Genomic DNA, 13,550 nt, shown 5'->3' with positions numbered 1-13,550 from the left:
ATCACAGCACTGACAGGTACGCAGCATAATAACAAAACTACTCAGTATATGTATTGCTGGTTGCTAGGAAGCAATAGTTTGTTTGATCTAAAGACTGATCTCAATCTATGTTCACATACTGCTTTAACTACAAGTAGCTCTAGTAATTTCTCTTATGCGGGATCCGGTCATGTTCATTCAATACTGAAGTATAAATTAAAACTATGCTTCAAGTGATTTGAAAGTTAGTTTATCAGGCCTTGGCTCATCCTTTTCGATACAGTTTTGTATTAGTTTGCACCGTGCATCTAAAATTGTCAAGTTTGTTTATGAAAAGAAATACGTAATGGTAAACGAAAAAGAATTTTGGACAGAAATTCGGAAAGACATTCCAAAATATAAGAACAGAAAACCAAGAGTTGTACCTGCGTTTACAATACAAGCGTTACAGGTACAATACTATTTCTATAATGCGTAATTCCACTTTATTGATTAATTTCAAGATGTAAAGTGATTTGGAATAAATGTGTGACAAGTTGTCTCTTGAATGAGTCACTTTTTACAGGAAAATACAATAGTTGCTAAACCACCGCACTGTGGTTTGTATAAGCCGTGTCGACCGAAGCCATCAGCGTTTAGAAAATACTACACAAGCGGTGTGCTCCCAATTTCTTTGGAAAATGAAGGAAATGGACCAAAAATTGGATGGAAAGTCGACATCGATAAGCTGGATTTTCATCACTACCTGCCAATGTTTTTTGATGGAATGACCGAAACCGAAAACCCTTACAAGTTTTTAGTAACTCAAGGAATTGCTGATTTGCTCGCTCACGGTGGACCAAAAATATTACCAGTGGTTCCGCAACTTATCATACCCATAAAAAGTGAGATCAAAAACAAATATATTGCTAAAAGATTTTTTTCAGGCAATAAGAATCAAGAGTAGGAAAGGGCTTAATCCCTTTTTTTAACTCAGTTTCTCACACTACAATAATTTCGAGTCATATTTATTGACCTAATTATTTAAATATTACATGCAGCTGCATTGAATACGAAAGTCCCAGAAATAATCTGTACAACAATGAAGATGCTACAACATCTCGTGCGGTCTGCCGATTGTGTTGGAGAGGCCCTCGTTCCTTACTTTAGACAAATATTACCAATCCCCAACTTACTCAAAGACAAAAATGGTACGAATAGCAATTCTTAGGTACCGATTAATGACTCAATGGGTAAACTGTAATCTTTATTTAAAATATCATCCTGCAGTCATAACAATGATTCATCGCATTTTAGTCAATCTGGGCGAAGGTATCGACTACTCCCAACAAAGAGGAGATAACGCTGCGGACGTGATACAAGAGACACTGGAAATACTAGAGAGATATGGTGGTGAAGACGCATTCATCAACATTAAATACATGGTCCCAACCTATGAGTCCTGCATGATGAATTGATCATAGCTTGTCTCAAATGGCTATTAATCTAATTTGAGCTAAGAGTAATCTCCAAAATTTCTTTTATCCACAAAGTATCAACAACCAATTGAGATTATAGAGAAATCTAAAGCAAATAGAAAATACCACTAACGTCAGCAACGATGCATAGAAAATGTAATCATGTACGCATAATGTTTATTATAATTACAAAAATATGTATGACTCCCACTGTAATAAAGTGAAATTGAGAAAAAAAAACAAACATTATTGTATTAATTTCTTCTGTGGTATACAGGAAGGTGAAAAATATATTTGTAAAACATATCAATGTTGTAAATTCTAAAATGCGATACTCTAATTCCGATTTTTTCAGTGAAGTTGGATCATCACCTAGGAATATTTTTCACACGTATTTGAACCGACATAAACGCTCTAAGTTTCAAATGTTATATATTTACTGAAGGCAAATCATGTGCTACTGCTGTTATTGTCTTATAACTGTTTTTCTACAATTATATTACATATTAATAGAAAAAAACTAATTCTTTTTAAACCTTTGCAGAATCCTCTTTCAAAGTGACCGTTCTGTTGAACACAAGCTGAAATGTTAAGATAAAAATTCGAAAATCAATCAAATAATTTTAAGCTATTCTAATATCTATCTTAGCAATGAATCTAAACTCAAGCGGCAATCTATACGAATAGAATTAGTTGACTGTCAAATCTGAAATCCAATAAAAAGTCAATAGTGTTTCTAAATGCATCATTACTGACCTTTCCAGGTTTAGTGTCAGGATCAACAGAGAAGAAACCAATTCTTTCGAACTGATATTGAGTAAAAGGCTTCGCGTTGTCCAATATTCCTGCATCAACATACCCAACGACTTCTTTTTTGCTCTGTGAATTGATATCACTCAAATATCCGTTGGGAACTTCGTTTTGATCTTCAGGATTTTTATGTCTGAATCTGCAAAAAATACGAGTAGAAAAAAAATGTCAAATCTTTACAGTAAATATTTAAATGAAATTACGTGCAAAAATGAAAACTTACAAAGGCTCGTATAATCTGACGGATGCTAATGATGGTTTAGCTACCCAGTGTATAAATGCCTTGGGTTTATTTGTATCTGATACAGCCTGTTGCTTGACAATCAAATTGGTAATATTACCAGAGGCATCTTTTTCCACAGATTGCAAGGTAATAACAACACCAGCGTGTTTCAATCCAACAGATTGATTCGGAGTCAACCGCCTAAACCCTTTTTCAGCATTCTGAAAAAACAATAGGATTGAGAGAATAAAGAAATGACATATCAATCATTTTCGTGTGAACAAATCTTCAATTTTCATCTACCTCTTTAAAATCAGATTCCTCTATGTAAACGGTATCATCAAAAATGATGTCATGACGACCCTTTTCTGGCTCACTAGGAAAATCTGGGACATTTATTGTACGTGGGCCTTCATCAGAATAGTTACTAATCGTCACTCTGACGGGATTTAAAACAGCCATCATTCGAGGTGCGGTGATATTGAGGACATCTCTAACCGCTGCTTCCAGAGCAGCTGGATCAACGACCACTTGAGCACCGGTTACTCCCATTTGAGCGCAAAAGTTATTTATAGCTTCCGCAGGAAAGCCTCGCCGCCGTAAGGCTGTTAAAGTAAATAATCTACAACATACGTAATTATAGGTTTAAATTATTACATTACATCTGAAGTTGAGGATTTCCTAATACCTCACTTTGGAAATCCTTGATGTACTTTAGAAAAAAAAAACTCTACCTTGGATCATCCCAATCGTTCACAAATCCTTCGTCGATTAGTTTAGCAATTTTTCTCTTTGAGACCACTGTATATCCAACATTCAATCTTCCATATTCCCATTGTACCGGGCAATAGATATCCAGTGCGTTACATAGCCAATAGTACGAGGACCTCCTCGATTGAAATTCTTTTGTACAAAGAGAATGAGTGATATTCTCCAAGCTATCACACAGGCAGTGTGTGTAATCGTACGTAGGATAAATACACCACTGATCGCCGGTTCTGTGATGCGGAAAATATTTTATTCTGTAGGCAACCGGGTCTTGTTTACCTTCTTCCAAAGTCAATTTCATTCTCAATGTAGCCTCACCCTCTTCCAATTTCCCATTTTTCATATCCTGAAAGGTTTTTCGTTAATCATACAGAAGCTGGATTCAGATTTATGGTCATTGTTTTCCAGTAACATAAATATACCTGAAATAATTGTAAACTTTCGGAGATCGGTCTTTCGCGCCACGGACTAGGTGGTGGGTTGAATCCTTTCATTTCTTCACTTTTTTGATGACAGACGTATGCAAGACCTTTTTCTATAAGTTTTATAGCCCATTCGTATAACTGCTGAAAATTATCAGATGAATAAGTGATCTTTGCCGGTTTGTATCCAAGCCATTCTACCATTTCCCGAATGGCGATGAAAAATTTCTCTTCTTCTTTTTCAGGATTCGTATCATCATAACGTAGATAACAGACTCCATCGTGGGCTTCTGCATAGCTATAGATTAAATTGAAAGGATACTATCATCAAGATGATACAAGCCAAGAATTTGACAATAAATGAATAGATAATCAAATACAATTCCTACCCAAAGTTGATGTTTATGGCTTTTGCATGACCGATATGAAGAATCCCGTTAGGTTCTGGTGGAAATCTTGTCCTGACTTTACCTCCGGTAACTTTCAAATGGTCTTTCAAAAGATTATGAGTATTAGAGGTAATAACATATCCCTCAGTCTTATAATTTTCCCCAGGTTTATGAAAATGAACTTTAGTTTTCATCAACTCGCTTATTGTTCGGGCCTCAGATGATTTCTCTTCTTCAATTTTCTCTTTTTTTTCTTCAGATGCATCGTAGTGAACATACAAGCTAATTTCAGTCAGATATTCAACGCATTTTTATACTCGTTTTACAGAGTTGAAAAAGAAAATTCAAACCATTGCAATACATTCTTACCATCCATCTTATCACTTTTCTTTACAGCTGGCTTTGCTTTGACTTGCTTTTGTTTAGACACTGGGGCTAGATCAGTTTCCGATTTAGGTCCAAGGAGAATGAGTAGCTGGATTTCAATTTCACTTTTGACAGCCTTTCCATCTGCCCATTGGAGAATTTTACGTACCTCTTGCATAAGAGGACCAGAATTGAATCGGTATCTGGGACACGAATAAATGTGGCAAAAATATGGGAAGTGTTTAAATTTAAAGAATTCCAAATGATTTGCTTTTCTTTGCTGTCAAAATTATATATCACCTTTTTTCCAAAATTTCATCTTTGTGTTTCTTTATCAATATCTCAACTTCACGTTCAATTTCTTCCGGAGTTACAACAACCCCGACTCCGCAGTGCTTTTCCAATTTTTCCACACTTACAGTACCTTCGATATTTTGTAATAAATACTCCAATGCAGCGTCTATCCGTTGAGTTGTATCTAGCTTTCGTTCTGCGACTAACTTTGAGAGAAGAGCTATGTTGTGCGAAATCTGGAGCTTTATTTTAGATGCTAGATGGTACAGTAATGTGCCAACATCCGGGTTAATAACACCATACTTATTAGCCTGCAGAGAATTATGTTTAATTAGTTTTTTAGTATAATAATTGTGGTGTGGAATAAATGAATCATTGACAATTATGCGAGTTTATTTATATGATTTCTGGTAAAATAATTTCATATGTAATAAGCAACATAATAAATTTTCTCAAATTTGGAGAAATATTTATTTGATTTCTCTGCGAACATCTGAATCGATACAGTTGTGTATCAAACATCTAGGACACACAATTTTTATACTTTCCTACTCACACATGTGGAAGAAAAGAAGCAACAACTGCATATAGCAATTGATACAAGACCGCACTCGCCCATACATTAATTACAAAATGCATCTGATGACGAGATGAATAATGACGAGTAAAGAATTGTTACAAAAAAATAACGTACTTCGCGGTGAAAAACGGGAAATTGGAAAGAGCTTTGCAATTCTGGCTAATAATCAGGAGTGTCAACAATTTATTGCAATCTGTTGAAAATTTAAGCCGGCAAATACATGCGAAATTTGAGGTTATGTCTCACTTCGGCAATGGCGGATTTCAAATGTTTCGACACTTGTACATTCTTCAGGGTCTCCTTGGCCTTCTGTTCGCTCAATCCGAGCGATTGAAACACTTTAACGTCCTCCTCGGCGCTTGTACTCGTCATGATTTAGGATTGTTAATAGAATTGTAAAAAAATCTGGTCTACCATACGTCAATCCACACGTGCTCAAGGGAGAGACATAAAAAATACTGATCGTGACGTAGGCTCTTGCAGGTTAGTCGGCCCGTTGACAGATGGTGCGATTACGCGTATTCCAAACCCCGAGATCTGAATAAAAAAAAAAAAACTCACTCATTTGGGAATGATTAGCGTGGCCGAAGAAGAGAGAGAGAGGGGGAAATGGATCTTGACCGAAAATGGACTCGCCTGCATTCGTGGGTAGGAAAATAATCGTAAAGTTTACAAACAAGGCATTGTGATTCTGAGTACATCTCAAGATTATGACACCCCGCCCTCAAAAAATGAACTACTGTATCCTCTCTCATCTCCTCGGTGTTAAACAAAGGCATTGTTCTCGTCTATAGAAAGGTCTGTGCTCTAGAAATAATTTATTTATTCCCCCTCAATTGTGATTCATTTCTTCTTCATTTCGTAGTACGACGATCATACGGAACGCGAATGTAAATAAAGATCATATGATCTGTCAGCTGTCGCTATACTCACGATGAATTTCCAAAAAATTGTCTTCTACCGATCGATTAATAATAAAATACTATTCATGTTGTATGATAATTATATCTAATACAACTTGCCATTCCCATATATATTAACACGCTTTTAGTTATGCTCCAAAGTAGGTGACATTTAATTTTAGTCTCCCTTGATTTTATCTACATCAATAGAATTCTATTTTTACTCTGAAATGCTGCTCTAAAATTATAATGTTACGACATTTTTACTACTTCAAACTTTCATTATTTGACATTTCCATAGCAACTAAGCAACGTCGCATAATATATGATTCCAAACTGCTAGTATAATAATTATTAGATATCTCCATAAATTATCGTTTGGGGATTTTATACCTCAGCTTCTTGCTACACACGAAATAGTTTAAAAAATCAGTTAGAAAAACACAATTTTACTGATAGAAATCATTGAAGACTTTTAAATTATGTTTGAAATCCAAGTAGTTTTCACAGTATAAATCGCTAATTATTAAAGAATTTACAGTCAATAATAAAAGTGATTAATACCCAAACATTTTGGTCTTCCAAAATAATTTGGTTTCAAATATACATTTTGCGTAAAACATTGTTCGAAATTTTTAAAAAGCTTATTTAAAATTCCATTTCCTTGCAGTATTTTGTTTAAAAAAAATTTTTCTACAAAAATCCTCTTTCTTATTACAGGAAATCATGTAATAAATGAAAAATAATGGCAACTACAACGGAGGAAATAAAGTGTGGTAACTTTTTATTCTACAATACCTTTGACTCCGCTAATTTGGCCAAAGTAGAGCAGGTCAAGGCTGCAGCAGATCCTCCTAACAATGGTAATAGCTCAATTCCTCTGTACGTATGAAATGAAATAAAGAATCTGCAAAACATAAGGGCAATCCTTGATTCCATTGTAGGGGGTGTTGAAAATGATGGGAAAACATGCAAGAGCTCAAGTTCCGATGAGGTACCAGATTACGAGTTCAATGTATGGACAAAACACGATTGCCATGGTACAGACTATCAAAATACCAATAGGACATGGTTTTATTTTGGTGTTCAATCCCCGACGCCGGGAGTTCTCATTAAAATAAATGTAATGAACCTTAATAAGCAAGTGAAAATGTTCAGCCAAGGAATGTGCCCCGTCTACAAAACTGTACCTGGACATCCCCAGTGGGAACGGATCCGGGACAAGCCATCGTTCCGTGTAATGATACTTGATTGAAGAAAATTTGAAAATTTTGAACATCACAATTATTGTCATTGGCAACAAAAATTGATATTGCATCAATTTAGAAATAATTTTTTTCCACCTTGCAGATGGACCAAAAGGGCAACGAATTCATTCTTTCATTTGTGTTTCGTGCGGCGGAAAATATCAAGGCTATTATATACATCGCATTCACTTATCCATTCTCTTATACAGACTTGCAAAATTTTTTAAAGAAAATAGACGCTAAGATGACAAAAAAAAATCCCACAGTCGCAGATGACATCTATTATCAGAGAGAATGTGCTATCATGTCTTTGGAGGGACGGAGACTCGACTTGATTACGATTAGTTCACATCATAACATATCAACCGAGAGAGAGGCGAGGCTGAATCGATTATTTCCAATAAAGGAAGAAGAAAGACCGTTCAAGTTCAGGGGAAAGAAGGTGCAGTTTATTTCTTGCTTCCAAAGCTTCTACCAATTTCTTAAGACGCTAATAATTTTTAAAAAATCTGTAATCAGGTCATTCTTATAAGCGCCAGAGTTCATCCTGGGGAAACTCCTTCAACTTTTGTTTTCAATGGATTTTTAAATTTACTTCTCAATCGAGATGACCCCATAGCTATTAATTTGCGCCGTTTATACGTCTTCAAAATGATCCCTATGCTCAATCCTGACGGAGTTGCTAACGGTCATTATCGCATGGATACCAGGGGTGTAAATTTGAATCGAGTATATCTTAATCCATCCTTCAATGATCATCCTACCATATACGCTGCCAGGGCAATAATTAAGTAAGAAATTGAACGTGTACGAAAAAAAATGCGAAAACAATTGAGCTTTCTAAAAATCCCGTTCAATCTAAAATTATAAAAAGTTAATTTTTCAATGCGCTTAGGTACCATCATTACAATTATGAAATACCAGAAGACGAATTGAGTGCTGAAAAACAATCGGTAAATATTAATTTAGAAGTTGGTCAACACGGCGTTAATGTGATTGGACTTGCTGGCTCTGTAACAAATGTTATTCGAGATACAACAAACCGATTGCTTCAACAGGTAGTTATCATAATTATGTCGCAATTCTTTTACAATTTGATGCTGAACATCCATCTTTCTATGGTGAATATGTAAATCTAACTATCGTTGATGCAGATAATACTTCTTAGGTAACATTGATGACATTGGATGAAAAAGGCAAAGGTGAACCAGATTCCGAAAAAGTGTGTAAATTGATGGAAGGAATGCCGATTCAGACATTGTGTGGTTAGTTTTTACTGCAGAATAAAATAATTATATTCAGATATTACCTATGCTGAATTTAATTTCTATTTAAACTCATTACAAACTCTACGACATTATTTTTTATAAAGGGTATGGCGAAGGTTCTGTTCAAGAATCAGAGACAAAGGTGCAAATGCATGAGGAAGAATCTACCAAGAAAGCATGTACAGCTGTAGGTATCGGACGCATACCTACTGATCCGGAAACCTCAGGACTATTTTTGTACATTGATTTGCACGGACATGCCTCGAAGAAAGGAGTATTCATGTACGGAAATTATTTTGACGATGCAGAAGACACCATCATGTGTATGCTGCTACCAAAATTAATGTCAATCAATAACGCCAATTTTCATTTCACTTCCTGCAATTTTGCCGAAAGAAATATGTACTTGATGTAAGTACAATTATATTGTTACCTAAATGTAGACGAGAGCAACGATTGAAATGCACTTAGAATGATGAAGGAAATATTATGTTTATAAAGCTGTTGGTTCAAGTAGCCATCCCTGCTTAAAACGACACAGATCCGCTACAAATTGTAGTGGATTGTAGCGGATCTGTATCGTATCCGACAGAGATCCGACAGTCTGTGTCGGATTTTTTAAGCAGGGATGTATCAAGTGAAAATGTAACATTATTCAATTTGTAAACATAACACCTTTCATGTTATACAGTGACAAACGAGATGGTATGTCTCGTGAAGGTTCGGGAAGAGTAGCCGTTTATAAATTGACAGGTTTGGTACGAAGCTATACCTTGGAGTGTAACTACAACTCTGGTCGAATGGTAAATTCAATCCCAGCGAGGGTTCGGGATGGGGTTAGCAAAAATCTAAACCCCATATTTGTTCCACCAAAATATTCACCATCGGTTTTTGAAGAGGTACGTAAATATGCTTCCTGAAAAAATGGAGTGTAAATGGTCAGTTGAAATTTCACATTATTACTTCTGACAATGAGTTTGAAGATTGTGGAGGAGGATTTATAGCTCATTTTAATAACAGACGTTAAAAAAATTACATTTACTGGATCAAAGCCTTTGTATGTTCTATTTTTCATTCCTTCAAGTCATTACTTTGACCCTGCAACTTATTATTTTTCGCTCTCATAGGTTGGAACTGCCTTAGGACCATCAATCCTAGATCTGACGACAAGTAATCCCAATAGTCGTCTCCCGAATAGCCAATATCGTTCACTGAAGGGTGTTCGTTCATACCTAAAGTTAACTTATGTCAACCTTTCGTCGTCGTTCAACCGACCATTGAATAAGGTAAATTCAAATACAGATGACAAAAGTGAATATATAAACACCGAGATAAGGCAATGCATTACGACTTAACAATTTTTGTATTTGTTACCTTTTTTGTTAGGTTTATTCCTCTTTCAGTACATAAGTTAAAACTGTGAATGAAAATCGATATATTTTTACTGTCATCGTTTTCTTTGTAATGACACTTTTATTAGCGGTACTTTGTACCTTTAGATCCTTACTTTACTTTGGAATGTGCCTCTTAGAGGCTCTGAATAATTTATAATATGTAGCATTGAATGCTTATAAATTCTACATACTGCAATTTCCAAACAGGGATTGATTTCCAGCACTGTTTAAGCCATAAAGGCATTAAAACTTTATACAAAGGGTCAAAATTTTAGTATTTGAAACCGAATATCACTATCTCTGCCAAATGTTGCTATCACTTTATAAAATCAGACTATACCTCATGAAATTGGTTACATATACTAACATTTTTTCCGATTTGTACCTATCTGCTAAAAACTAATGTTAAAAAAGCTCAATTGATCCCTGTTTATTCGGATTGTTGATAACTATTACTTTGTTAATGTTGAATTACGAATGTAAAGTTCGTTCATGTTTATTCAATATTCATTTTATTACTATAAGTTGTGTTTTACCTATATTATTGTTGACGAATATAGGTACTAACGTAAAGACGAAAATGTTAATTAACATATCATTCCTACAAGAAGCATTTCCCATTTTTTTGTTGTAGTAATTAATACAATTTGTGTTGTATTTATTAATTGTTAAACTCAATTAGGCCAAAGATTTTAAACAAAGATCGAAATACTAGGCAAGTTATTTCTGAAGCAGGTAATTACTGCGACTGATTAGTTCAAAACTAAATAAATACAAATAATATAGCATCATAAATTTATCCATAACGGTAATGATCTGTGATAAAAGTTTTCCAGTTGACGTAAACGAATTTCAAATTAAATCTTGCCTTTGAATTTATTCATAATGTTATCTGCGTGCTGCAGCCACGTCACGGAAGATTTATTTAAAAAACGACAATTCATTCGTTGAAATAGCCCATTCTGAATGAGAATTGACAATAACAGAAAACTAGATCTTCAGAATATTAAAATAGACGTAAAATTTATCTGATCCTCATAGATTGTAACTAGTAAGTGAGTACCAATCAATTTAAAAATAAATAGAGATCAGAGAATTTGTACCAATTTACAAATCTCATTAAGCGTTAAGTGTAGGAATTTATTCCCTCCATTTGATAAAAGCCGTATAATCTGCACTGGGGCCTGATTGAAATATTAACGGTTTCGAAGTGTGTCGATTCTAATTCCCATTAAAAGTTAAAAACTCATTTTAGACAGATTGTGAGCATTAGTATCTTTGATATTATCCATAAATTACCGATTCCGACTTTCAAATGTACACAATGTGATTAAAATGAACGTGTCTACTTAATTATATTCGTACTCTTTATAAAAAATTTAATCGATGGATTGTTTGTTAATTACTTTTCCAAGCGACACCATATCTCAGAATCAGACGCACAGATTATTTTCACAGATTTGCGTAATACTCAAATGTAAAATAAATTTTTCTTACATTACACTCGAAGACCAAACACTGTTTGAAAGGCTGATAGATAATATAGACAAATTTCAAATTCTATGACATATACAACAATACAATTTTGAATCACTTTCAGATGTAATCATTTTCAATGTCAATGTACTGTCTTATAAAATATATCAAATATACATATGTATAATGTGTGAAGACATATATACATATATATACAAATGTGTAAATAAATTAAAATTTTGTTAGGACAGATTTTTATGCTTTACATTTTCTTTGCACCTGCTTATGTCATCCTGGGATCTCCACAAACTCATTTGTATCTTGCTATTATGAAGGAATTTTAATACTAACACGTTTCAATTTTGTCATATCAAACAACATTTAAATCAGATATCAAGTGATGTTATCATTGGCATAATAATATACATTTTCTTTTATGGTTTCATACACATTTATTTAGTGTGATGATTCGCTGACAATGAGACGATTTTCTCTTAGCTTGATACAAGTCAATGACCCGCTGAGTCTGTACTGATGTTTGTTCGTTTATGTAAGCATAATTGTTGAAAAAGACTAATCAGTTATAAAATAGAAACGTAAGTCGAAAAAATTGATTGCAAACCATTCTATAAACTTTCCAGAATTATTTAAATGGATCTTCCCTGCTTTTATTCCCATAACGTTATTTCTTTTATTCTTTCAACAGAGTTCAAGTGGCGTCATTAGTGCGGATCAATCGGCAATAGAACCACCCGAAGTAAAGCAGAATTGCGTGCCAGATGAGGATGGAACTGATTCGTTGAAAAGTGATATAAACCTGGCAGCAAAGTCTAATAAGATAAGACGAGCATCCTCTATTTACACAAACGTGAAGAGGATTATGAGCAGCAAACGAACGAGACCAATCACTGGTCACAGAATGCATAAAAATCAAGACAGCAGTAAACTCGAGGAAAAAAATGTATCTTCGAATATGAGATTATCCTCAATTGCTGTAAGAAAAAAATTATTGAAATCTGCCGATTATATTCCAAGTATAACATCGAACGTGGCTAATATTCGATCGACTTTAGGGCCAGCTAAAACGGCAAAGCACAAACGAACGGCTAGAAAGTTATCTATGAGTAATTACAACCACGAAATGACCAGCGACGAATCTAGCGTCGTTAAACACAATTCAAAACGATTAAAAATAACATCATCAAAAATTGTTAAAACCCGTCCGGAGATTGGAGAATCGTCGAAATCTGCGCCTTCGGAAAAGACGGTGTCTAAAATGTCGTCACGGGCATATTTTCTGTGCAATAAGCAAAATACTAAAAACGTATTTGGCAGGGTGAGGAAACCTTTCGTTAAAGTCGAACAGGCGAAGTTAAACAAGTCTTCCAAGATGAAATTAAAACGAAAGAATTCTTTAATCATTTCTAAACTATCTGGAAATGAAGTAAATAAAGAAGTCACAAAGTGATATGAAAGGGTGTTGATTCGGAATCACTACTGCAAAAATTTTCGCTGACGTTGCTATAATAGTTTAGTCTTATCGTAAGTTTTTAGTACATTAGACATGCATGTATTTCGTTAACGCGGATGTAATCATAAGTGAAAATATCAATATGATTTGGAATATAATTTGTGATTGAGCATCGATATATTCACGCAATTAACGTCTCATCGTTATATCCAAGCAGATAATAACTACATTGAAAAGTATGTCGTGATATAATTTATATAAATGTCTGAAATATATTTAAACAACAAAAGTGTATCAGACATATGTAAAAAAAAAATGGAAAAAATTAAAAATTATCGCGTGAAAGACAGAAAGGATATACTGCACTTAAATGAGTATCAAATGAAAGTCTTTCTAAATAAATTACTAGGAATGTTTGAATCTCTTATAAGAATCTATAACATTGTGCGTCCTGTATAAAATTTTAATTTTCATGTTAAAATATACCTGTAATATACATGCACT

At 34.3% G+C, this 13,550-nt stretch overlaps 3 protein-coding genes across 4 annotated transcripts; 2 read left to right on the top strand and 1 right to left on the bottom strand.

Moving 5' to 3' along the window:
- Positions 1-109: 109 nt before the first annotated feature.
- LOC124188196 (parkin coregulated gene protein homolog) lies at positions 110-1,637 on the top strand. Its single transcript, XM_046580768.1, has 4 exons — positions 110-430; positions 545-863; positions 1,020-1,169; positions 1,276-1,637. The coding sequence occupies exons 1-4, from the start codon at positions 326-328 to the stop codon at positions 1,434-1,436; spliced, it is 735 nt and encodes a 244-aa protein (XP_046436724.1). The 5' UTR covers positions 110-325; the 3' UTR covers positions 1,437-1,637.
- Positions 1,638-1,925: 288 nt separating this feature from the next.
- On the bottom strand, positions 1,926-5,790 carry LOC124188181 (probable glutamine--tRNA ligase). 2 transcript variants are annotated; one of them, XM_046580708.1, is made up of 10 exons: positions 5,535-5,790; positions 4,715-5,019; positions 4,418-4,617; positions 4,049-4,301; positions 3,660-3,957; positions 3,204-3,583; positions 2,773-3,091; positions 2,470-2,690; positions 2,193-2,385; positions 1,926-2,017 (listed from the first exon to the last, which is right to left on the bottom strand). In XM_046580708.1, the coding sequence occupies exons 1-10, from the start codon at positions 5,658-5,660 to the stop codon at positions 1,967-1,969; spliced, it is 2,346 nt and encodes a 781-aa protein (XP_046436664.1). In that variant the 5' UTR covers positions 5,661-5,790; the 3' UTR covers positions 1,926-1,966. The 2 variants fall into 2 exon arrangements, with proteins under 2 accessions (XP_046436664.1, XP_046436665.1); XM_046580709.1 differs by lacking the exon at positions 5,535-5,790 and adding an exon at positions 5,265-5,367.
- A 31-nt stretch (positions 5,791-5,821) lies between these two features.
- On the top strand, positions 5,822-13,378 carry LOC124188178 (cytosolic carboxypeptidase-like protein 5). The gene is made up of 11 exons (XM_046580704.1): positions 5,822-6,086; positions 6,911-7,053; positions 7,135-7,427; positions 7,541-7,879; positions 7,957-8,228; positions 8,333-8,495; positions 8,606-8,702; positions 8,810-9,116; positions 9,397-9,604; positions 9,833-9,991; positions 12,282-13,378. The coding sequence occupies exons 2-11, from the start codon at positions 6,936-6,938 to the stop codon at positions 13,041-13,043; spliced, it is 2,718 nt and encodes a 905-aa protein (XP_046436660.1). The 5' UTR covers positions 5,822-6,086; positions 6,911-6,935; the 3' UTR covers positions 13,044-13,378.
- The last annotated feature ends 172 nt before the right edge of the window (positions 13,379-13,550 follow it).

This window comes from Neodiprion fabricii, chromosome 1 (genome assembly GCF_021155785.1).
Source record: "Neodiprion fabricii isolate iyNeoFabr1 chromosome 1, iyNeoFabr1.1, whole genome shotgun sequence".
In the NCBI taxonomy this organism is placed as follows: domain Eukaryota; kingdom Metazoa; phylum Arthropoda; class Insecta; order Hymenoptera; family Diprionidae; genus Neodiprion; species Neodiprion fabricii.
The sequence above is the reverse complement of the archived record's forward strand: the minus strand, read 5'-3'. Positions and strand labels throughout refer to the sequence as shown.